At 37.9% G+C, this 25,873-nt stretch overlaps 1 protein-coding gene across 10 annotated transcripts in view; it reads left to right on the top strand.

The window, feature by feature from the left end:
* The window catches only part of RIC8B (RIC8 guanine nucleotide exchange factor B), a 96,853-nt gene that overhangs the window by 4,923 nt on the left and 66,057 nt on the right, over positions 1-25,873 (top strand). For 7 of the 10 annotated variants that reach the window (XR_013993946.1, XR_013993947.1, XR_013993948.1 and 4 more), the window contains exon 2: positions 3,096-3,143. The exons of the other annotated variants lie outside the window; for them this stretch is intronic. Coding sequence is in view for 4 of the 7 variants with exons in the window: in XM_081058528.1 (XP_080914654.1) it covers positions 3,096-3,143 (48 nt within the window). In the remaining 3 variants the exon portion in view is untranslated. The remainder of the gene's footprint in view (positions 1-3,095; positions 3,144-25,873) is intronic. 10 annotated transcript variants of the gene reach the window in all.

Raw genomic sequence — 25,873 nt, 5'->3', positions numbered from 1 at the left:
AGTAAGCGGCGGGACTGGACTCAAACCCAGTGCTGACTCCTGAGCCTACGCATTTTAGAGCCTGCATAAGATATAAAACCTACAGCGGGGAGTCCACATAATGAGTCTGGTGTGTCACTGAGCTGTTCCTACCTTACTTAACCTCTAAATTGAACAGTGGTTTAAGTTTGTATTTGACTTACTGCTCTTGTTCATCGGCAATTATAAACATATAAAGAAAGTGAGTTGGGTGACTCTTGGCTAGCAGTTCTAGAAAGGCATTTATAGCCAGAAATGCTAGTTCCCCTCTCCTTTCTTTCAGCCACAGAAAGGGGGGAGAAAAAGGCTTAGAGGTACTGAGTAGGTTAGGGGTGCTGTAAGTTAGATAAAAGAAGCCAGCCTCAGAGAAGTCAGTGTCTTCAGAACCAAACAATCTTAGCGGGTAGAGCTTTTGAATAGATTGGCACTTTCAAAAGTCAGTTTGTGTTGCCTCAATACTAGTATATTTTCTAATTAAATTAAGCCCTCATGCTCTTTAGACAGGGCTTTTGGAAGCTTTTCTTTCCTTTTTTTTAATGTGGTTTTTTTGACAGCCTCAGCCTTGCATTTAAAAAGCAACAGAAATATCAGTCCCTGGTACTATTCTGAATTGTCACCTTAAAAGATTAATTCTACATAGAAACTGTTTAAAAGATATTTTTATATGAGGGTCTTTCCAAAAGGTTGCTTTTTCTGTTCCCCTACCTTAATATATGCCAAAACAAAGTTTAGGAGAACCATTATATTGGAAAACTACGGTACATTTATTCCAGATAATTTATGGATTTCACATATAACGGCAAAAAGTAAGCTTTCTTGGTTCCTAAGTGCAATTATTTATTCTCATTTGTATTAGATATTTACTAAGCTTCAGTTTACAAGCTTAGCCTGATGTCTGGCGCTTCTTTGTCTTTGATCTAGTGTTGGTTTTTTTCCTAACCCTCGGGTCTATAAATTCCTAAGTTATAGCCTCCAGAGTTACCACTTGGTCTTCCGTACTTCTTTCTTTCCTTGTTCATTCATTCATTCATTCATTTATCTTTTATTTTAAAAATTTCCATTCTAATTACAAAAATAATATACCAACAATGAGTTTTGTCAAAGAAATTATCAGCAATCCCACCCCCCTGTTCAGTTGGCGTTCTGTTGGCATCTGACACTCACACCTTTGTATAAATGCATCCATGTGTTTATGGAGGTACTGTCATCAGGGACATAGACATATAATTGGATGTTGTACAGTTTTTCCACTTGATTCTATCTAAATAATTTTCCGTGTTGTTACAGAGCTTTTTAGCCATCTTTTCTTTTAATTGCAATATTTATTCTATCGGGTGGATGCACAGCAATGTATTTCATCAGTCTCCTGTTGTTGGATGTTCAGGGTGTCTCTTGTAATAGTAGATAACAGTGCAGTGAACATGCTTACATATATAAATTTTCTCTCTCTGATGATTTCATGAGGATAAATTCCTAGGAGTAGAAGTTCTGGGTCAAAGGGTATGAATATTTTGATGGTTTCAAATTTGTGTTGCCAAATCATTTTCCCTTTTAAAGTTTGTGTCAGTTTATGTTGCTGCCAGCGGTATCGTGTTTGGGGTATTGATGCCCACTTCTCAGAGAGCTTTTGGTCTTTAGTCTTGCTCTCCTTTGATACGGCCTCTACGCTCCTGCCCAAAACATTCTTCCAGAGTGCTCTCCTATTCACACCTGTCACCTGTCTGCCAGTTTAGGTATAAATTTTAAAATCCAAGCCCTTACCACCTGACAACATCCATTCTAATTGTTTTACAAGCTGTGGGTTTCCTCAAATGGCCCTTCTCTCTTACCTCTAAGTCCATTTCTTACATTCAGAACTGCCTCTCTGTCAACATTTCTCCATCTCATTTGACTTCAAAACTTGCGTCTTACACAAAGCTGTCAGTGCAGAAACACCAGTAGTAGTGAGGTATTTAGTACTTAGTGTACTGAACTCTTGGTGTGTTTCCAATAAATGTTTGTTAGTGTGGCCAATGAGAGAAAGAAAAGGAAAGGTAGAGAGGTGTTCAGTGGAGATTTTCTTAAAGGAAAGCTTAGGATTCATAAGAGCACTTGGTTCTGAATAAAACTTGAGAGGTGAATGAGGAATTTTTTGCTCTAATTTTTGGGTACCATCACTCCTTGTGGACAAGTCAACTTACTTCATCATCTATTGCAGCTACAGAGTGGAAAATACAGTGTTGTCAATCATTTCAGGAGAATCACCACACTCTCCTCTCTTCCAGTTACTTTTTCTTCAATATCATTGGCATCACCATCATTATAAGCCTAATATTTACGGAGGGTTTACTATGTGCCAGGCCTTGAGATGATATGGTATATGCCTGAGCTGTTTTAACCCCCACAGCAGCTCTGTGAGCTAGGCACCCCCTCTTTTTACATGAGAAATCCAGTTATGGAGCGTTTACTTGCTCAACTAACTAGTAAGTGATGGAACCATGATTTAAACCCTCATTTTTACAGAATATTTTCCCAAAATACCAATCTATTGACTTGCTTCCCTATCTACAATTCTCTGATGATTTCTTACTGCATATGAAAAGGAAAGTACAAACTCCCCACGACATTGAAAGGCCCTTCCAAATCTCTGTCCAATCTACTTTTCCATTCTCATCTTCCTTTAATCCCCCACCCCCTAATATGTGTCCTATGTTTCACTCTGACAGAGTTGCTTATTTCGCAGATAGGTCATTCCATTTCACACATTTGAGTTTCTGTCCCTACAATGCTTTCCATTTGCTTCTGGCAAACTTCTAGTCATCCCTCAAATTCTCTATACTGCATGCAAAGCATTCCCGATTTCCCTGGGCAGTTAGGGGCTTGGTACTCTTTGCTCCTTGGTATATATTTCTGCTGTAGTTTTTTCATACTGCTTAAAATTATTTGCTTACATGCCTATCTCTCTTACTTTCATATGAATAGTATGACATGATACTGTGGGAAGACAACATTTTTACAGAGGCATGTATTTTTAAACATAGCCAAAATGAAAAATCTATGTATTAAAATGACATTGTTTCCTTTTTTCCTCCCCTCAGCATAGGGCTACTTTCAAATTTGAACCAACAGATGAAGATAAAAGAAAGGTAAGCCTTGGTATTAGTGTGTGTGTGTGTGTGTGTGTGTGTGTGTGTATTTTTCATTCATGGACTTTCTAAACAGTGGACTTCTTTTCATTTGATGGTTATTTAGTTTTCCGTTTCCCTTCAGTTAGTTTTTTAGGAACTCTGAGAAGAAAGACAAGTGCCAGGTTTAGTATGGATTACACAGAACTCCCTCCTGCTCTCTCCCCACAGAACCATTACACTTGGGTAAATCCGGGCAATAGGGAAAGCCTGAGCCTTCTCATCTCCAGAAATTGAGTTCGTTTGGTGGCAGGACTGTAGGCTGCCCAAAATGCTTTGTTAATATTGTAAAGCCTGGCATTGGGTAAAGTTTTGGGAAAGCAGCTGTTAATCCTGCTGCCCCTTAGCCACATGCTGTTCTCTGTGCTGAGTTATTTATGTTGTCAGCAATTGTCTAGGTCACTGACTTCATGGACTTAGAGGAAAATGGAGGTCCTTAGAGGAAAAAAGAGATTCACCAATAGAGGAGTTTTAAGAGAGTACATCAGAGATATGACCATGGAATGTTGTGTTTGCCTATTGGGTTACCTATGGTTGCTTTACTTAGTTGATTAGAGCATGATGCTAAAGGAGAAGCTCACCTGTTTTACCTGTGTGTTTTGCTGGGCCCCGTATAACCATCCCTGGCTTCATGAATGTCAAGACCAGGTGCAAGAGCATGGCGAAATTAGTATAAACCTATCACTGCTGCTGGGGAAATAACTTCAATCTGTGCCTTCCTGGTCGTGGTTTGATAATACCTTGAAATCAGCCTTCTAGTCACCTCCACTCCCAAAATCTAATGTCTGCGTCTTGCTCATTTTACCTCTTATGATCCCTTCAGTCCATTCTTTCCTTCACCTCTGCCCCAATTCAAGCCTTCATCTGGCTTACTGCACCGGTTTCCTAACTGTTCTTTCTTTTTCCAGTTATTGCCCTTCCAGTCCATTGTCCGTCAGTCTAGAACAACAATCTGATTGTGTCCCTCCCAGCCTTTAAAACCCTTGAGTGACTTTTTTTGCCTATAAAATAAAATTCAAGCTTCTTAACATGACACTTAGTGACCTGATCTCTTCCTACTTCTGCAGCTTACTTCTCTCCCTTGTATTTTATGCTCTAGCAATAGGAACTATTTCCAGTTATATACACATCCCTTCTGTTTCTTATTTTCTACCTTTGCACATGTTTTCTACCCAGAATGCCCTTTCCTTCTTACATACCTCTTCTCCTTTTCACCTGGTTAATCCTGTTCAGCTCCAGGAGCACCTCCTTCAGGAAACCTCTTCTGGCATTCCTGTTAGGGTGAAGGAGCCCTTTTCAGCATTCCCATATAATTCTGTGTTAGTCTCTAAATCTTTGTGATAACTTAGAAATAAATGTAAGGGAACAGAGCCTTTCAATATATATTTACGTTGTCTCTTAAATATATATCTATAGCTCTCATTGTTAGACCCTGAGAACTCCCTAAAGATAGATACTGTTATTTATCTTTGTGTCCTCGACATCTAGAGTGTCTAGCACATAGTAGGCACTCAAAAAGTATTCATTGAATGAGTGACATGGAGTATAAACTTTGGAGGTTAAATATTTAAATCTGATTTTCTTTTGGATTTGAACAGTTAAACAAGACTAGAATGCCTTTTAGAACATGGGTTCTCAACCAGGAGTGTGCTGTTTGGGGAACTTTTTAAAGATAGGCCTGCTCAGGCCCATCCCCTTACCTACTGAGTCAGAATTTGGGGGGTGGGATCCAGGCGTGTGTATTTTTATAAATGGTCTTCAGGAAACAAGGAATCACACATTTGTTCAGGGTGCAAAATAACACAATTCCTATGGAACAGAAACTGGCAGTATCTACCAAAATTACAGATGTATTTTGCCTTTTGACCAAGCAATGTCACTTTTAGAAATCTGTCTTGTAGATAGACAGAACCCAAGTAAACAGTTATTCATTGAAGCATTGTACATTATAGCACAAGATTAGAAACAAGTAACTGTCCCGCAACTAGGGAGTAGTTGAAGAAACTAGGGTACATCTACATAATGGAATACTATGGCATGGGAGAGGGAGACGGAGAGAGACATACAGACCATTATGTACTAATGGGAGAGAGCGTTAGGTGAAACAGAAAGAAACATGGCATTAACAAGAACAGGTTTTTTGAAATACCCATGATAGGTATTCTGGCGAGGTAGGCAGCTGCTATTCTCTTCATTTAGTTGGGAGAATCCATACTACATCTGTAGCTTCATGGTGCCTTGGGAATCTGACACTAGAATCTTTGGTAGTGCTTGTACTGGTCAAATTAAGTACATTAAGACAGAGATTTCCCCCACTCCATATTAGTTTCAGTTGAGGGAGAAAAATTTCCCACACAGTTATTAATAAAGCATGTTTATTTTCTGTAGGATAGTAATAAAACCTAACATTTTCAAAGTATTGTCCTTACTGCCTTTTAGTTCTTCAGAGACAGTAACTACTGTACTGGTGTTATTTTCAGCTACAATGTGCAGCAGATTTCTGCTTCTCAAGAGTTCTGATATAAACAAATGTCATTAGGGACCCAGCTAGGTAGTCTTCATTAATGGAAAAACATTTGCAAAACCATTTCAGTCTCCAAGGGTTAAACCCACTAGTGACTTTTATTCCTAAGGCCCTAAAAAGTTCTCGATGTAGAAAGACAGGATAGTAGGCACGTCTCCACATTAAACCCAGTCTGAAAATAAGAGGAACTCAGATTACTATCCAATTTGTTTTGCTACCATAGTTCTATTTTTTCTCTTTCCTAAACATGTCTCTGGAGCCTTCTACCAGTAGATCCTTGGTAACCGCAGCACCCCTTTCTATAAACTAAGCGTGCTGCCTCTGAACACAATACCTTTCTTATGTAAAACCTTTGTGATAACTTAGAAATAAATGTAAGGGAACAGAGCCTTTCAAAAAATTAAACTTAATTATACTGAGCTTTTTAGGAAATGGTTATAAATTGATGATCTGTAGACCTAATTCCTAACACTTATGCAGTGCTTTGCATTTTTACAAAGATTTGCTTTGCAACAGTAATGCACTAATGCTGTGAGTATGGTGACAATGTTGCCATCCCTATTGTATTGATAGGAAAACTGAGGCTCATACTAATGACGATTTGCTAACAGTCACATGACTAGTAAGCAGTGGAGCCTCAGACAGAGAACAGACTTTTCTGACTATTATGTGCAGTTCCGTTACTTCTCAGTGCTCTCACTCGTGACCACTTAAGGTATATTTCAGAAGGTTTGAAGTTATGACTCAGTACCTTGTTTTATCTCTTATTTCATACCTCAAACACCATTTAGGCAACCAGACTTAAATTGGAAGATAGCAAAAGAAATCACCAACTAGGAGTGCTTAAATTTTTCCAGATAAAGTCAAGTCAGAAACAACTGCTAATGTTTGTGCATATATACAAATAGTTCCAGGTGTATGTGGATCATTGTAGATTTGGATGTAAGCACCTGTGCTATTGAAGCATTTGCTTTACATCCTCTCCCTAAATTGGTAGACTGTGATTGTCTACTAGCACATAAACAAATACGTCATGCAAATATGTGGGATGGGAGGAGATATGATGAATAATATTAAAATTTACATCGTGAAGAAATGAAAGCTCTTCTATTGGTTTCTAAAACACAACTGATCTGAAGACCAATAAAGAGGACCACATAGTTGCAATAAATGTTGAAAAATACACGTCATAAAATGAGCAAAAGAATTACAGCTCTTTGACCTATGAGATAAGAATACAACTGTATCAAATGTGGAAAACTTCAGTTGTTATCTGAGACAAATCTCTGTGTATAGTAATTTTCCTCAAAAGAATGAAGTTAACAATAGCCAAATTTCAAGCATTTATTTTATTACCTTCAAACTCACATAGGTAAGCCTATATTTCCTTGAAGGCAGAGGGTACTAGTAGCTGAGTTGAGAGGACAAGAACTCTGCTTTCTTCTCTGTATTTTCATCCCCCAGCACTGCATGTGGCACAAAATGGACACCTACAATAAACACCTGTTAAATGAATTAAGGGAACTTAGAGATTGAGTGGAGGCCAGAATTCCTGTGATTTGTACATATTGTTTGGTGTTGAGTTTAATATTCTCTTAACTGTACATCAGAATCTCAAGCACATCTCATATTGTTGTTTACTGACAAAATAGGATACAAAAGTATTCATACAGTATGATCACAACCGTGTAAAACTAATAAAAACTATACAAAGAAAAATGACTACAAGGAAATTTACTAAATGATGACTATCTGAATATTATTACTGTGGATGATATTTTTCTTCCCCTTTTCTATATTTTAAAGTTTTATATTATAGTAGATTAAAATGATATAAGCTTATGATAATTATATAACATATGTTATATATTTCTTTATAATAGTGTGATTGGGGGCATAAGCCAAAGACCAATACTTTTTTTAAAAAAAGTCATTTTCTCTAAAATTGAGCCTTTTTGATTATTTTACATATTCCCTTTAGAGGAGTATAAAAATGTTACTAAGTTTAGAGATAGTATTAACTGTGGAGCCAGTTTATGGAGTGAAATAAATTTATATGAAAAAATTCCATTCTACCATTTGAAATACATATACATATATATGTATACATATATATGTACACATGAAATATAGAAATGTAAGGAAAAAATAATGTATTTTTCTCCCTACGTTTTCCCCCAGACTTGGCGTATTAGTAGAGATCGCTATAGTCCACAAATATTTTTTCAGTAATTCCTGCGTGCCAGGTCCTAAGTTGGCTATTTGCCTATTGTGTTTGGTTTGGCCCTTGCTCAGCTACAGGTGCATACTGAATTGACCATTGTAGACTATAGAAAATGCAGGAGTAAATTTTCATTTTAGATTCCCCCAGGGAAAATGTGATAACATAGAAATATCAATCCTATACTGCGGATCCATGCTTAGGAATAACTTAAGGCATGGATGTTTGTTCTGAAAGCCCTTTACACTTATTTTAGTCATTTAATATTGTTAAACCCCAATTTTCACTAAAACAAATGAGCTTTGTATGCCTTGCAAATTTGACTCAAATTTTATTTCATGTCTCTACCTTAGGGAATACTTTGATACATGATGCAACTACTGAGCTATAATTCTCGTTTAGAAACCAGTAACTTTAAAGATAATGATTTTTAATATCTTAATCTCTTTAATACATACATGCGTGTGCACATACACACATTCAAACACTACCAAAAGTCTCCTATATCTTTACTTTTTAAAGTGCACATCTAGCTTGGATCTGGCATAAAATCTGACTAGAAGGGCTGAATTATATCGTCGGCCAGGATGAATGCCTCACAATAGTTCAAAATAAAACAATTTAAACTTCATTTCAGACTCCATTTTTTATTTTAGATGTTTTGCCAAGGTATCAAAGGACTAAAAATAGTGAGGAAGAAAAGAATCTCTCTTCTGACTTAGCTGTATATGTGGCAGCCCATTCATGATCTTTGGATCACTTTTTCAGATTTCTGCCCAGGAATTATAAGAATACTTTCTCTGATTTGTACTTTAGAGTTTCAGATCCAATTTCTCATACAAAAAAAAATCATCAAGAAGTTCCACTTCCAGCCATGATAGTTTGAGGAGCTCAATGGATCTGCTTTCTAATGTAACTGGTGAAAGTCGTTTTTAAAAACAACCTTTAAAGTCTCTGGAAATAGTGCTAAGAGCATACAGTCAATGAAGAAACATTTATTCAAGAAAATCTACTAAAACTCACTATGAAAAGTGAAAGTGTGTTATTTGAACTGAGACTTGCTTCCTCCCTTCCTCACTCCCAGTTGAGCAAGATGGAAAGTTTCCTCCAAACCGATGCAGCCAAGAACACAGCTCCCTCCTTCCATCAGCTCACAGTTGGAGGGCTTTCTTCCCAGTAGGGACAGAGGGTAAACTCACATTTTTTTAATTCTGTCTCAGTTGCTGAGACTAAATTCTGAGTGAGTGCAGCTAATAGATGGGGTCTTCTTCATGTCACCCAGTGCACCCCCCCCCACTCATGGGACAGAGACTCTACCCGGGGTGTGGTACCTTTGGGTGTGGTACCACTGAGAATAGTGGGACCCCAGTTGCCCTGGCCCCTGCTTCTGAGACACAGATTGCACCGTGGGAGAGGCAAGCTGAGGAAACATGGGGCTGTTCTTCCCTTACCCCCTCTAACTGCTTTCTCAAGGGGGTGTTATGCCATTGTCTCTGCCCCCAGCATCAGAACCAGGGCTCAGAAATGTTGCCCAGAGGAGCATGCAGACCTTGTAACAGAGCTCTGAATCTCTCCCCAAAGGATCAACTTCATTTGCAGCAGAGTGTGAAGTTCATCACTGGGTGCAGGTTGTGGTGAAAGGCAGTTGGGAAGAGACTGACAGATTCACTGGAGATACAGGTAACCAGAAGGCTGGCTAGTTTGCTAGAGAGACAGGATGAAAGAGATAGCTGGGAACAGCCCTCCTGTGGTCAGAACAAATCTTAAATATTGACCTCAGGAACCATCCCCTCAAAGGAGCCCTAATAGAATGTTTCAGTTTATGGAGCTATTTATGGCCCAAGATATTTTTGAAGACAATAGATCAATCAGTGGGCAGTTAGTGGACCTTAACAGCAGGGTATGGTCAGAGAAAGAGAAAGTCAAAGAGGAGGAGTCTGCCAAAGCCACTGTCATCCCAAGGGCAAGCCCCCTTGCAGACAGGGAGGGGGAGAATATGCTTCACTAAAATAATTCAGCCAGTCACTGAGCAAATAAACTAGCAAATAACAACAGCAAGTCTTGGAGGTTAGGAGCATTACCCAGTGTTATGACAATATATTACCTAAAATGCCCAATTTCAAAGAGAGAGAACAGAGAGACATACAAAGAAACAGGAAAGAATGACTCTATACACTAGGGGGAAAAGCAGGCAACGGAACTGCGTGTGAGAATGACCAGATGTTGGATTTAACAGACAAAGACTTCAAAATAGCCATTATAAATACATTCAGAGAACTAAAGGAAACAATGATTAAAGAAGTAATGCAAGGTTTGATGAAATGTCACATCAAATAGAGAATATCAATACAAAGAAATTATTAAACAGAAAAGAACCAAATGAAAATTTTGGTGTTAAAAAATGCAGTGAAGTACAATAACTGGATACAAATTCACAAAAGGGACTCAACACTTAAGTTTGAACTGGCGGAAGAAAGAATAGGCAAACTTAAAGATTGATCAATAGATAGTATATAAGATGAACAGAAAAAAAGAATAAAGAAAATAATGAAGAAAGCCTCAGAAAATTATGGGATAACATTAGTGTACCAACATATGCATAATGGGAGTACTGGAAGAAAGGAGAAAGAAAAAGGAGAATAAAAAAATATTTGAAGAAATAATGGCTAAAAACTTGCCACATTTATTGGAAAACAACCTACATATCCAGGAAGCTCAATAATATCTGAGTAGGATATACTCAGGGGTATCCAAAAACAGATACATCAGTAAAAATGCCGAAAGCCAAAGATGAGAAAACCTTGAAAGAAGAGAAAAATGACTCACCACTTACAAGGGAACCTCAATAAGATACACAGCTGACTTCTCACCAGAAATGTAGGCCAGAGGTCAGCCGGGTGGCTCAGTTGGTTAGAATGCAGTGCTCATAACGCCAACGTCACCAGTTTGATTCCCACATGGGCCAGTGAGCTGCGCGCTCCACAACTAGAGTGAAAACAATAGCTTGACTTGGAGCTGAGCTGTGCCCTCCACAACTAGATTGAAAACAACATCTGACTTGGAGAAAACACACTGGAGAAACACACTGGGTCCTAGAAAAACACACTGTTCCCCAATATTCCATGATTAAAAAAAAAAAAATGTAGGCCAGAGGCAGGATAACTTATTCAAGGAACTCAAAGAAAAAACCTCAACCAAGAATCCTATATCCAGCAGAGCTGTCTTTTAACAATGGAAGAGAAATAGAGACATTACCAGATAAACGAAAAACTGAAAGAATTTCTTTCAGACCCACCATATAAGAAATACTAAAAGTTTTTCAGACTGAAAGCAAATGACTCCAAACATCAATTTGAATCCACACACAGAGCACTGGTAGAGGTAATTATGTAATTGTAAAAGATAATATAAATGCACATTTCTTATTTTAACTGATTTTAAAAGTATTTCCATAAAACTGTACATAATTTATTGTTCAGCCAGTAACACATAGAAATGTAGTGTATTTGCCAAGAACAGCGCAAAAGTAGATGAGACTGAACTTGTATTGGATTAAGGAAGTGACTCCAGATAGTAACTCACGTCCTCAAGAACAAATCAAGAGAACCAGAAATGATAAATACAAAGGCTAACATAACGAAACTGTAAGTATATACTTGCCCTTCTTTTTCCTTCAGCATCTTTAAAAGACAAATTATATAAAATAATATTTATAATATATTATTGGATTTTCAACATTTATAGATATGTATAACAATAATGCCACAAAAAGAAGGGAAAGGAATAACATCATATAGAAGTAATACTTAAATATCTCACTAGAATTCAGGTAATATAAATCTGGAGCTGATTGTGATAAGGTGTATATGCTAAGAAAGCCCTAGAGCGACAACTAAGGAAATGACTCAGTTTTGTAGGAAACTACAATATGTTGAAAGAAATTAAAGAAGAGCTAAATAAATGGAAAAATATCCCATGTTCATGGATTGGAAGACTTACTATTGCTAAGATGGCTGTACTTAACACATTACAGATTCAATGCAATACCTTTTAGAATAGCTTCTTTGTAGAAATTGACAAGCCAATTCTGAGAGTCATATGGAATTTCAAGGCATGAAGAATAGCCAACACAGTCTGGAAAAGAACAAACTTGGAGAACTTAATTCCTAATTTCACAACTTACTACAGAGTCACAATAATCAAAACAGTGTGGTACTGTCATGAGGATAAATATAAATATAAATAACATACATATATATTCAATGGAATAGTATTGAAACTCCAGAAATAAACTCATATGGTCTGTGCTCAACTAATTTTTGACAAGGGTGACATGACTGTTCTATGGGGAAAGAATAATCTTTTAACAAATGGTATTGTGACAGTTAGACAGCCACATATAAAAGAATGCAGTTGAACTTTACCTCACATCACATGTAAAAATTAACTCAAAATGGATCAAACGCAAATGTAAAGGTAAAACCTTAAAACTATTAGAAGAAAAGATAAGGAATAAGTCTTCATGGCTTGAGATTCAGCATTGGATTCTTAAATATGAAAGTTGACTTTTGTGCTTCAAAGGCTCTATCAAGAAAGTGAAAAGACAACTCACAGAATAAGAGACAGTATTTACAAATCACACTCTGTCTTATGAAGACGTGTGTCTATAATATATAAAGAACTCAATAATAAAAAGACAACCCATTTTTAAAATGGATAAAGGATCCGAATAGACATTTTTCTGAAGAAGATATACAAATGGCCAATAAACATATGAAAAGATACTCCACATCATTTGTCATCAGGGAAATACAAATTAAAACCACAATGAAATACCAGTTCACACTCACTGGTATGGCTAGAATCAAATTGTCAGAAATTAACAAGTGTTGGCATGGATTTTGAAAAACTAGAATCTTCATACATTATTGGTGGGGATGTAAAATGGTGCAGCCTCTTTAAAAAACAGTCTGCCAGTTCTTGGAAGTTAAATAGAGTTACCATATGACCTAGCAATTGCACTCCTATGTATGTACCCCAAAGAAATGAGGATATATGTCCACACAAAAACGTATTCATAAAAGTGTTCATTTACACAGCATTATTTATAATAGCCAAAAACCATCAACTTGTAAATGGATAGACAAAATATGTTATATCCATACAGTGGAATATTATTCATCCATAAAAAGAATAACTGACAAGTGCTATAGCGTGAATGAGCCTTGAAAACATGCTAAGTAAAAGAAACCAGACACATAGGCCACATAATGTATGATTCTATTCATACAAAATGTCTAAAATAGGCCGATCTGCAGTGACAAAAGTAGATTAGTGGTTGCCTGGAGGCTATGGGGGGAGGGGAATGGGGAATTACTGCTAATGGGTATTGGGCTTCTTTTTGGGCGATGAGAATGTTCTAAAATTAGATAATGGTAATCGTTGCACAAGTGTGAATATACTATATGTTTCCCCGAAAATAAGACTGGGACTTATATTAATTTTTGCTCCAAAAGATGCATTAGGGCTTACGTTCAGGGGACGTCATCCTGAAAAATCACGCTAGGGCTTATTTTCCAGTTAGGTCTTATTTTGGGGGAAATACGGTAAAAACCAATGAATTTTACACTTCAACAGTGAACTTTATGATATGTGAATTATATGTCAATAAAGTTACTAAATACTAGTAGGTAACATACATGCCCAGCATCATTCCAAGCACTGAATGAATATTAACACTTTAATCCTCACAACAAGGCTATAAAGTGGGTACTGTTATTTTACTTATTTTACAGGTGAGAAAACTAAGGCACACTGAGAAGTTACAGTAAGTCCTACTTAATGTCATCTATAATAAATGTGCTGTGAATTTAACTGAAACGACATATAACAATACCAATTTTAACATAGGCCATTCGATAAAAACAAGACTTATGTTTCGCTGACATCGCAGCATCTCTTCAACATTATACTAAAATGGTGGTATTCAAGGAGGTGCTGTACTTGTCTAAACTAGTAGTGGAACAGGCCCTGAGTGAAGCCTAGGCAGTCTGGCTCCACATCCAATGTGCTACCCCATACTGCCGTTCATTAATGATGGAATTGACCTGTTGTATAGCATATGAATTGATTCTATTCATTTTCTTATTTTAACATTCCAAAATTTGAGACTTGATGTGGAACATAAACAGACTTTTGACATTGAACTAATTACCAGCATTGACAGGAAACAGAAGAGCATGCTTTGCAGTAAGTGACTGGCTGGATAACTAGTGAGGCTATCTAGTGACAGCTCTCCCTATAAGCAGTATAGGATTTGACCGATAGGAGGAGTTAGACATGCTGAAGATTTTTCTTTTTTTAGTTTCCTGAGATTATTTTTTGGTCAAAAATGTAAGGTTTCTCTTTCTCAGCAGTCAGCTCTTTTCTTTCTTACAACGTTAGATCATGTGTTAAGGAAAGTGGAGAACTTGTACGTCTTTGACTAATTAACAACTCTTAGGGCTCTGAAAAGAGTTCTTGGTTGACCAGCCATTCCTAGTGTTTCCAGTTTTCCTATTTATAGATGAAAAATGGAGGTTGACTTGCCCAACGTCACAATTAATGAGTGGAATTATTGGGATTCAAACCAGGTCCTCTGTCTTCCTTTCTTCCTTCAGTGATTGTCTTTGCAGGGCTCCTCCTCAGGGAACTCACAGTGTAGTAAGGGACCCAGGATGTCTCCCAGCACAGTGGTTCTTAGGGATCTCGCACCGAGGGTCATTACACCTGGCTGAATACTTCTGGTGATAGGAAGCTTGCGGCAGCCCCTCTGCTGTTGGATAGCTTTAATTGTTAGAAAGCTTTTACTTTATATGAACTCTAAATCTGATCCTCCCACTTCGCCCATATCCCTCTCTGCCTCTGTCCACCATTTGGTTTGTCTTCCTACTGCCTTTCTGCCATTTCATCTCTATCATTTTTTCCTGACTTATTGCCCAACACTCACATTTATCAAGAAGTTTTCACTGGCTAAATTCCCTATAATCCTCCAGTTTTTTAATATACACTTTAAATTGCTACACATTTACATTCCTTATTCATTTAACATATGTTCAATCTCCCTAATATTATAAATAACTTGAGTCATGTGCTTTTATAGCTCCTCAATCCAAAATAGACTTCTTGTCACTTGTTTAGAATTTATTTCTCTTGAATAATGTGCATGTACTTGAATTTGAAATTGGGAGCATTTTGAATTGTGTGCCTGTATCAGGGCTCTGTACATAAGTGTTCCGTATTGGGCATTACAGACTCTAAATGGACATTATAGAATCCGTAAAATTAATATAAAATTGCAATGTTATATTTATAACATCAGCAGTTTGCTTTCTCCAGTGCTTTTGCCATTAAAAGGCAAATGCAGGTGAAAACTTCCTACCCGTGCTGGGCTTGTGTAGAGTGTGCCTGTTAATGTCTCCTGATCTGTTTGTCCATCGGGCCATCTTTATGATGTTATGTACATTAATTAGCCTCTATTCTATGCCAAGCACTATGCTAGATATTTTTTTAAATATATCATTTAATATTTATAAGCCCTAGATGTTATCCCTATTTTTAGAGTTGAGGAAATGACTCACTGTTTTCAATAAATTGCCCAGGCTCATATAGCCACAGGAGCAAAGCTAGTGTTTGAACCCAGGTGCTTTCTTTCCTTCAGTTGTAAGATGCCTTACACCTTACAGTATCTATATTAATTACAGTAACTTGTGAAATAGGGAGATTTCTTATACACGAGAAAATTTAGTTTCAGATAGATTAAATAAATCAGTCCAAGTGGAGAAAATAGTAGAACTAGGGACTAGAAAAAAAACCCAAGTAATCTGTTTCTGTGCTTTTTTTTGCTATACTACTAGTGTGTTACTGTGCCTTTGAAGACCTCTAAAGTCTCACAACTGTCTCATTGAGACAGTTTAACTTCCTTTTTGTCCCTGTTCCTGGTTGTCTTAGTCCACTCAGGCTGCCATAACAAAATACCATAGACTGGGTGGCTTAAACAACAAAAACTTATTTTTCACAGTTTTGGAGGCTGGGAAGTCTAAAATTAAGGTTTTGGCAAGGTCCATTCTGTGGTGTCTTCTCTCGGTTTGTACATGGCTGCCATCTCGCTGTGTGCTGACATGACCTCTTCTTTGTGCGGAGGGGCTGGGGGAGAGCGTGAGTGAGCTAGCTCTTGGGTATCTCTTCTTATAAGGGCACTAATCCCACTGGACCAAGGCCCCACTCTCACGATCGCAGCTAATCGTAGTTACCTCCCTAAAGCCCCATCTTCAAATTCCATCCCATTGGCCCTCCGCAAATGAATTTAGGGGATACCCACATTCCACCCATAATACCAGCTTACAGTCAGAGCCCCAGACTGTCTCTTATACATGCCTGGGCTTCTAGAGCTGAGAACAAAGGATTCAGAGATAGAATAACTAGTTCAGAGTGAATAGTTACATGTTGGAGGGTAGAGGGTAAATGACTTTGGAGACAAAGTAAGAAAATTCCAAAAAGATTGTTTATAGGAAAGACTGATACACGGAAAAAGGCAGAAGGGCAGTAGAAGGCAATGGGCCCAGGATCTGTATCAATCAGCCACCAAGATAGGAGGGAGGGATACATTGTGACAAGAGTGTCTGTCTTCCAGCCTTGTTAATATACTATAGCTTGTGCTAAGAATTCACTAAAGATTAAATGAGATAATGTTTCCTTATTTAGTAAATTCTAATATGAAACAAATGATACTTCTGTATTTGCAGTGTATTAAAATACTAAAATAAGTTTTGCATAGATAGTGGAGAAAAGAGCTTCCTGAAAAATAAAGACTCCTACTTAAGTAATAAGAGAAGCAGAGTTGTCTGGTACTATATTTGAAGAGAAATAAATTTTTGACATGCTCATTTCTGCCCTCAGTCAAGAAAGGAAGGGCAAATGATTGGTTTTGTAAGCTTTCATTTACACCTAAACTGTCTTTCCAACCTGTTCATGAACTCTTGATGATGCAACAAGTCTTTCTCAGTATTGCTAATTAGCGAAGAAACTTGAGTGAAACTTACAGCATTGTTATTACTTTGAAGTCGCTTTTCAGTATTTTTGGCGAGATCACCATGACACAGAGCATAGCCAGAAGGACTGCATTACCGCAAGATGTGCATGTGCAAGAAGGGAAACCAGAGGTGAAATTTAGGAAGTGAGATCAAACCTCTTTGATAAAGACAGTACCCATTCAATAAAAAGTGAGAATTACTGTTGCCTCCCATCCAAGGAGGAAAAACCCCGAAGTGTAAGATACGATATTAAGCTAAATACAGCTGGACCCAGCTGCAAAATGTCCTTCGATAGATGAATGGATAAAGAAGTTGTGGTATATATACACAATGGAATACTATTCGGCGTTAAGAAAAGATGATATAGGAACATTTGTAACAACATGGATGGATCTTGAGATTATAATGCTAAGCGAAATAAGTCAGACAGAAAAAGCAGAGAACCCTATGATTTCACTGATATGTGGTATATCAACCAAAAACAACAACAGAACAAGACAAACAACTGAGAAACAAAAACTCATAGACACAGACAATAGTTTAGTGGTTACCAGAGGGTAAGGGGAGTGGGGGGAGGGAGATAAGGGAAAGGGGGATCAATTATATGGTGATGGAAAGAGAACTGACTCGGTGGTGAACACACAATGGGATTTATAGATGATGTAATACAGAATTGTACACCTGAAATTATGTAATTTTACTAACAAATGTCACCCCAATAAATTAAAAAGAAAATCTCATCTTTAGCTTTTCATAAAGAAATTCCAAATTTGACCTCCAGAATTTTCATTCTCTAACTTTTATTAAAAAGCACATTTTAGAATTCTGGCAGTAAGTCAGTCACTGTTTAATGTTTTTGTAAGATAGAATTTTTAATAGGTTTGTCTTGTGTGACTGACAACATTGTTCCAACTGTTAATTATAGTAAGCTTATTTTAGAATTTAATACCGGTGTGTCTTTGTCTTGTGCATGCGTGCGCGCACACACACACACACACACACACACACACACACGTGCTATACACAGAGGGCAAAAGTTTGGAACTATCAGATTTAGATGGCTGACCTTCAGCTCCAGTTCAGAACTAAAATTAGATCCCTGTGGAATATATATCCGGTGACGTCCATCAGAGGACAGTGGAGGCATCACCCAAGGCATCATGCCTTAGCTGCAAAATTCCTTTGAGATCTGGTTTTTTAAATATGTATATGTATATATTTTTAAAATTTTATGTGACTTTTTGTATTGTGATTTGCAAGGCCTTTGTTTATTTGCATGTAGAAATTTTCCCCCACCCCAACCTTTTAGTAAAACAGTGGTTAAAAGGATGCACCAGGATCGTCCTGTGACTTTAAGTATCCCTGGCACTGGGCCACAGCTCCCAGTTGGGTGTACATAGTCTATTTTAAGATGGGGGCTCTATCCCATCGCTATAGGAGTCCTGGCTGATGGAGTGAGAGCATAAGTCAAGCGTGTGGCTAACAGTGTAGACAGAATGGGCAAAAACGGGGGGAGTCCATTCTTACTCTAAAGGGGGAGGATGTAAGGCTAGGTATTCTACTACTACAATAGAAGAACATAAACATTAAAACATAAATAATAATAAGTAGAACCATGTTTAATTAGTCTGTTTATTTAAGGAGAAAAAAATCAGCCAGTAATCCCTTTCACAGACGTAGCGTAACAAAAAATTGCTTTTAACGTTGAAATACCCATCTTTGCTGTATTTCTTATATATCGCCAGATACCAATAGAATGAAAAGAGAGTAAGACTGAGTCAAATAAGAATCTGAGTCCCCTTTCCCACTGTGGCTTTCTGTGCTACCTCAAGCAAATCATTTAGCCTCTCTGGGAGTCAGTTTTCATATCTGTAAAATAAAAAAATATCCCCTAGTCCTGAGTATATTAGGTATTATTACTTTTTAATGGATTCTGTGGTCAAATAAAGGAAATAGCAGTTTTAAAAAATTAAACAAGTTTTTTTTTTTCCATCGTACATCTGAGAATCTTTACTATTTTAATAACCTTACAAGTTTCCCAGACTTATTCTCCCACAAAACCTTTTTTTTTCAATAGAACCTTTCACACTGCTGGTGCTTGTTCATATTAATAGTCACTTGCCCCTTCTAACTCTTAACATTCTGATTCTGGAAATTACACTCATTTTGTTTGGCTCTTAAGCTCTTTTTTGGCCTGCAGTTGTCGTAGGGTTACTGCCAAATTGAATTCAGTGCCTGTGCTGTGTGTATAACCTGCGCCCCTTTCCAGCTTGAACTGGAAAGTTATTACATTTTCCTGTTTCTTATAAATAAAACAGACATTAGTCCTTGTCTTTTGCAATGTTCACTTTCTCTGTTCACTGTTTTATTTTGATTTGGTTATTTAGTCAGTCATTGGCCTATTTTTATTCCAAATTAATCTGTGAGTCTTTACCTGAATTTCACCAACCAATAGTAAAGACTTTTGAGAACCTCAGCACATTAAATTGTTTTGATAAGCACTGATGTTGAGGATAAAACTAGATGTCATATTTACATGTAGGCTTATTGTTTCAATCACAAAAAAAAACAGGCTTCCATTAAGATACTGCCGTTGGCTGAGACCTTTAATTATAGTTCTTGCTCTTGGAATTTATGATTTTAGCTCTTACTGTGTACCATCATCTCATTTAATAAACAACACTAACACAGAGGGTATTGTCCCCATTTTACACATAATGAAACTAAAACTCAGGAAAACCAAATAACTTGCCTGGATCTCACAGGTAATAAATAAATAGCAAATGAAGTCTCACTTGCAACTCATGTATTCCATTATACCATGTAGCCTCTTACTAAAATGTATGATAATACTATATGTGGCACGTGCATTGTAGTTATAATGTTAAATAACAGTTATTACTTACTTTATTCTAGGGCAGCACAGACACACTAGCTCATTTAATTCCCTCAACAACCCTTTGAAGTAGGTACTATCATACCCCAATTTATAGATAAGGAAATTATAGAAGTTGACCAATTTGTTCAAAGTCACAACTAAATGAGTAGTAACTGGGAATTGAACCCAGAGCTTTAATGACCAAGTGAATGTCTGGACATAATACTCTTCCAGCACACAGTGCTTTCAAGATTCACACTTAGTATTTATGCATGTAAGTACTTATTCATCATATTTGACAACATCTTTTTACCTGTGGAAGAAAAATAAATATATCAGACAAATCTTGCCCCCCCCCACCTAAAGCTGATGAGAGAGAGAGAAGTCTCCATAAATACAATTCAAGGTCAGAGGTATTAAGTGCTATACAAATGGTAGAGATTAAGTACTCTGGATTTAGAGGTGGAAGAGGTTACTTCCTGCTGGGAGATGGCATTTGCTTTGAAGATAGAAATGATTTGGGAAGATTAGGGTTTGAGAAACATTGTAAGTACAGGAAATACATGAGAAAAGGTGCATAGGTAGTAGACAGTAAGTTTTTCAGCCTGGATCAAGGATGGTGTGACAATACGTAATTCAGTATGAGTTTTGGAAAGGTGAGTTACAGGGGCTCTGATCCCTTCCTAGTTAATGAGTTTGGATGCATTTGATTTGAGGTGTCCACTCGGGAGAAGTTAAAGAGAAAGGTCTGCCAGGCAGTAACATTTTCCTTTTGCTGCCAACTTTAGGAAATGAGTCCCTTCTCTCATAAATGAATGATAATCCTGTCAACCAGGTTGTCTGAGTTAGAAACTTGAGGGGCTCCTTGCCTCCTCTTCTCTTCCCTAGACAGCCAGTCATTCCACCAATCATTCATTCAGTCAGTTCCATTTCCTTAAAATCTCTTAGCTTTCCACTTCTCTGCCTTAGTTCGGACCTGAATCATTTCTCACCTTCTTAACTGGTTCTGTTCTATCCCCTTTCTTGTCCATTCGCTATATTACCATCAGTACTATTTCCAAAGCACCAATCTAATGTCATTCCCATGCTTAATACCTTGCAATAAATTTCCCATTTCCCTCTGGATTAATTCCAAAGTCTTCATTCCCCTCATACAGATGTGGATTAGTATATCCTCTCTTTAAAAACAAAAGAAAAACAACCTCTGTTGACCTTATTCTCTCTAGTTATCACCCCTTTTCTCTGCTTCCCTTATAGCCACATGTCTTGAAAGGTATGTATGATGTCTCTTTCCACTTTCTCGCTCTCCAAATACTCTGAGGAAACGGCTTTTATCGAGGACACTGGTAATCTAACATTGCCCAATCCTTATACCGCACTACTTGATATTTCTTCAGCATTTGAAACAATTGACTAGTCCTTCTATAAAATGCATTTTTGTCTTGTCTTGCAAACGTCACACTCCTAGATTTCCTCTTGCCTCTCCGGCTGCTACCTCCTCATCTCCTTCCCCAGCCCCTCAGTGTTGGCATTTTTCAGGGCTCTATCTTAGTCTTCCTTTTTTCTATATGTTTCTCTAGGTTACCTTATCCATTCTTGTAGCTCGAAATGCCTTTGCTCAATATACATCATCAGGCATAACGCTGATGGCTGCTTAGGGCTCCAGCCACATCCGTTCAGTTTCCTACTTGACATCTCTGTAGGCATCGCAAACTTAATGTGTCCATACAGAATTTTCCTCAAACCTGTTCTTCCTCTGATCACCCCTTCTCAATAAAAGGCACACTCTTAAGCCAGGGACCTCCTTCTCCCCAACAAATAGCAAGTACTATCAGTTTTTCCTCAGAAATACGTACCCAGTCAGTCCACCTCTCTCCCTCTCTACTGCGGCCACTCTAGTTGAAGCTGCATTTGTTCCTCTGTGATCCATTTCCACACAACAGCCAGTGTGATTTTTCAAAATTTTAAATGTATTTCTCCTTTGTTTAAACTCCTTTAGTGACTTTTTGTAGCGTTTAAAGTCTAATCTCCTTATCAGGGCCTATAAAACTTCACCTGCTCTGGTTCCAGCTTCTGTTTCACAGAACTCTGCCATTAGCATCACCCCCACTGGCGTTCAGGACCTCACACACCCCAGGCTCTGCCTGCGACGCCGTTCTGACTCTACACATTTAGCAGCCTCTCGCCATCAGAACGTGGCTTCATTCTATCTAAAGTTGATCCTTTCTGCAGTTATTTTTTATCATAGCATCCTGTTCATTTCCCTTATAACATTTTAATTGCATATTTTTTGTTTGTTTATTGTCTGTCTTCCCCATTAGACTGTGACCCCCATAACACATGACAGAATCATGTCTATTTTGTTCACTACTCTGCACCTATCACGTAGCACAATGTCTTTAATACAGTAGACACTCACATATTTGTTAAATGAGTGAATAGAAATTAAATATGTACATTTCCGGTGTCATCTTAGATGCCACTTTCTTAGAAAGTGTTTCCCTGAATTGGTCCATTTCCCTCCCATGAGATTGGATTAGGTGCCTTAGATTTGTATTGTCGTAGTTTTTTACACTTAAATCGGTGCTTCTAGTGGGGGCCAGTTTTGCTCCCCAGGAGGCATTTGGCAATTTCTGAAGATATTTTTGATTTCCATGACTGGGTGGTAGTGGTAGTGAGAGGGTGTTATTGGCATCTAGTGGATGGGGGCCAGGGATGCTATTAAATATTCTAGAATACACAGAATGGCCTCTTACAACAAAGAATTATCTAATCCAAAATATCAATAGTACCGAGGCTGAGAAACTGGTTTGGATCAATCAGAGCACTTACCACATTAATCCACAGCTTGTGTTGCTTTGTAGTTCTCCCTCACTCAGTTCTGAGTTCCTCAGAAGTTCACCATTGCCTTCCCCAGTTTGCCTTCCAAACCAAGGACATTGCTTTGGATTTATTAAACAGGCACTTGGTGAATTCTTGATGAACAGATGACTAGATGAACAAATAAATATGCTACCCAGCCATGGCACAACCAGGCCCAGTTGGCCTAACTCTTAGTATTAGATGTAGAGAGTAGTTGCCTAGTCACTCAGGTGAAGTATAACTTCTGGTACTTACGGAATGATGACACAAGAGGTGTTTTAGAGGGCATTGATGGGACACCATATCTCAAAGATACATTCCATTTAAATGTAAAGCTAAGTTCTTGCAACAAAGGGACCCCAAGACAGAAATGACTTAAGGAATATAGGTGTTTAGTACCTTTTCAAGTAGCGGTTCTAAGGTGACCATCCAGGCAGGTGGTGGCTCGGCTCTATAAGTGTGCTCAGCGGCCCAAGGTCTTTCCAAGTGTGAAGCCATGCTTCACCACCTGAGCATTGTTCCTGCCTGTACTGGGCTCCATTTTCAAGTTCTGGGCTGCAGAAGGGGACGAGAAAGTAGAGAAGGCTTGCCCACTGTCTTAAAGGCCCAAACCTGAGAGTGGTATACAGTGTGTGCACACGTATCATTGGCAAGAGCTCAGTCATGTGACCACAGGGAACAGCTGAGGAATGTGCTGTAGCTGGCTGCCCTGGGCCTTGCCACAGTTGTCACTGGACCAGAGGAGGAGAACGGGTTTGTTGGACAGCTGTCAGTTTTCACCACAATGCTTAACAATTGAACTAAGTCTTAGATAGGCATATGTATGAGCCTTTATATTATTTCCCAATTACTCTTGAGATCTGAGTTAGTTTTACTACCTTGGTCATGTAATTGAAGAAAACTTACACAGGATAAAATGCATTCTCTAGAATAGTACTTCTCAAACTATTTGTGCTGAAGGACCAAGCTTTTTGTTGTTTATTTTTTCCTAATTTGTAGTGGTAAACTGGTACTTTTGTAAAATACAATTTAAATGAATCATTAAAAAAATAATAATCACATCCTTGGGTGTCACAGCAAAGTCAAATACTATAAAGTTTTCTAAATGCATACTTTCAATTTTTCGTACCTGTCTCAGTATAGTCTGTCTAGTAACGGTTTGTACACTGACACCAATCTGCAGACATTTTTGAGTAACACTTGTCTCAAAAGTGCTTTCTGACCTCTTCTGGGTTGCCAGACTGGTAGACGATGATGTGTATCTTTTAAGCAAACACATTTTCTTTCTGTGTGAAACTTGACTTGTAATATTTTTAGAAATCGCTTTTTAAGACAGTACATACGTAAGTCATGATAGATCACTTGAATGCCCACATATGCGCACAGCACGTTTTGCTCGTTTCATACCTACAGCCTACGTTGATCGTAGTTTTACAGATTCACAGTGAATAGCCTACCATTCTGGAAGTGGAAGAAGGTTGCTCTAGAAAGTCCTAATGCATGGTATCAATGAAGAAAGGGGCCTAATTAAGGGACATGATCAAGAGCACAGTGAATAAATGAGAGACAGCTATGGTACAGTCAGTAATTTACAGTGGAAATCACATTGGGGTCACGTGATCGGGATTGAGTCCTGGCCTCCTCCTTCTTAGCTAAGTGTCCAAGTCGGAACAAAACTATGTACACATGATGATTGTAACTGTGTCAAAGTATATCTGTTACTGATTGACTAAAGATTAGAAACCCATCTGTCCACTGCATATAAAATATACTAGGCAGTATAATCATAAATGTTTTTCTATTTGCTTTAGTAGTTTGATTCATTCTACATTTTAAAGAACACATATATGTAAGTAATTTAAACTGTTCAGAAAAAAGAACATGATATGAAGATGCATAATTTCTGCTACTTGTGTGAAAAGACCTTTTCATCCAATGGGACAAACCATCCATCCAACAAGTACAATCACAAAAATAGCCTTTACTACATTTCTTTCCTTCTTAGAAAGAAGTGTCAAGACAACATTAATAGACCTCTACTAATGCTTTAGATTTGGGGAACTTCTTAATGCTAGTTGCTCTGCTAAGGGCTACAATGATTATGAAGAAATAGTTATATTCAAAGAATGTTTATTATGTCCCAGGGTCTATTTCACAACAGCCCTGTGAGATACAGGTGATGTTATTGCCATTTTACAAATAGAAAAGTGAGTGTCAAAGAAGTTAAATAACACGTCTGAATTGCACAGTCGCAGAACCAGGTATTAAACCCAGGTCTTTCTAATTCAAAAGCCACTGCAGTACATTTTCTTCTCTCATTTAAAAAAGAAAAGGTGTCCTTCCCACCTTCAGAGAGCTTTTTGTAGTTGAGGCAAACTCAAGAAAACGAACAGGAAGAATGTGCTGAGCACCAAATGATTGCTACAAATTGTGGTTTGGGTTTTCTTTGGAAAGAAAGAATGTTGTGGGGTGAAATTGTTCGGGAAAACTTTATATCAAATGTGAATTTTAAGCTTAGTTTTAGAGAATGGTTAAAAAATAGTCAAAGAGGGAAAAGGACGGATGAGGTAGAGGGGAGGCAATTAGAAAGCAAAGGAGCTCAATGTGAGCTCAATGTGAGGTAATTTGGAAAGGAATATAGCTAAAGAGAAGGGCTTGATAGGGGAAGACTACGAAAGAGAAGACTCAAAAGCAGGTTAGAGGATCCTAAATGCTAAGCTGAGGACTTTGAAATTTTATCTTACAATAATGTACAACAGATAACCGGCAGTATACACTTGCCACATGCCAGCCACTGGTCTAGGTGCTGTTCATGTGTGCTGTCATTTCATTCCTACAGTGAGGGAGGCCCAGAGAGGCTGAGTAACTTGCCAGGGTCACACCATTAGAATACAGTAGAAGAACCAAGGTTTGAACACAAGCAATTTAAATCCAGAACCCCTGCTCTTAATCACAGCACTGTTCTGATTCCGGAGTCCGTGGTAAATTGAATAAATTTCAAGCCCAGGACCCCCTGACCTTAAACAATAATATGCTTGATACCTCTAGGAGTTGTTAACATTTAAGAAAAGTAATGTGACCAGACAAGGGCATCTCATTCCTCTCCCTGCCCCCCATGTACATCTTCAGCACAGG

Source organism: Rhinolophus hipposideros (genome assembly GCF_964194185.1).
Source record: "Rhinolophus hipposideros genome assembly, chromosome: 9".
In the NCBI taxonomy this organism is placed as follows: Eukaryota; Metazoa; Chordata; class Mammalia; order Chiroptera; family Rhinolophidae; genus Rhinolophus; species Rhinolophus hipposideros.
The sequence above is the reverse complement of the archived record's forward strand: the minus strand, read 5'-3'. Positions and strand labels throughout refer to the sequence as shown.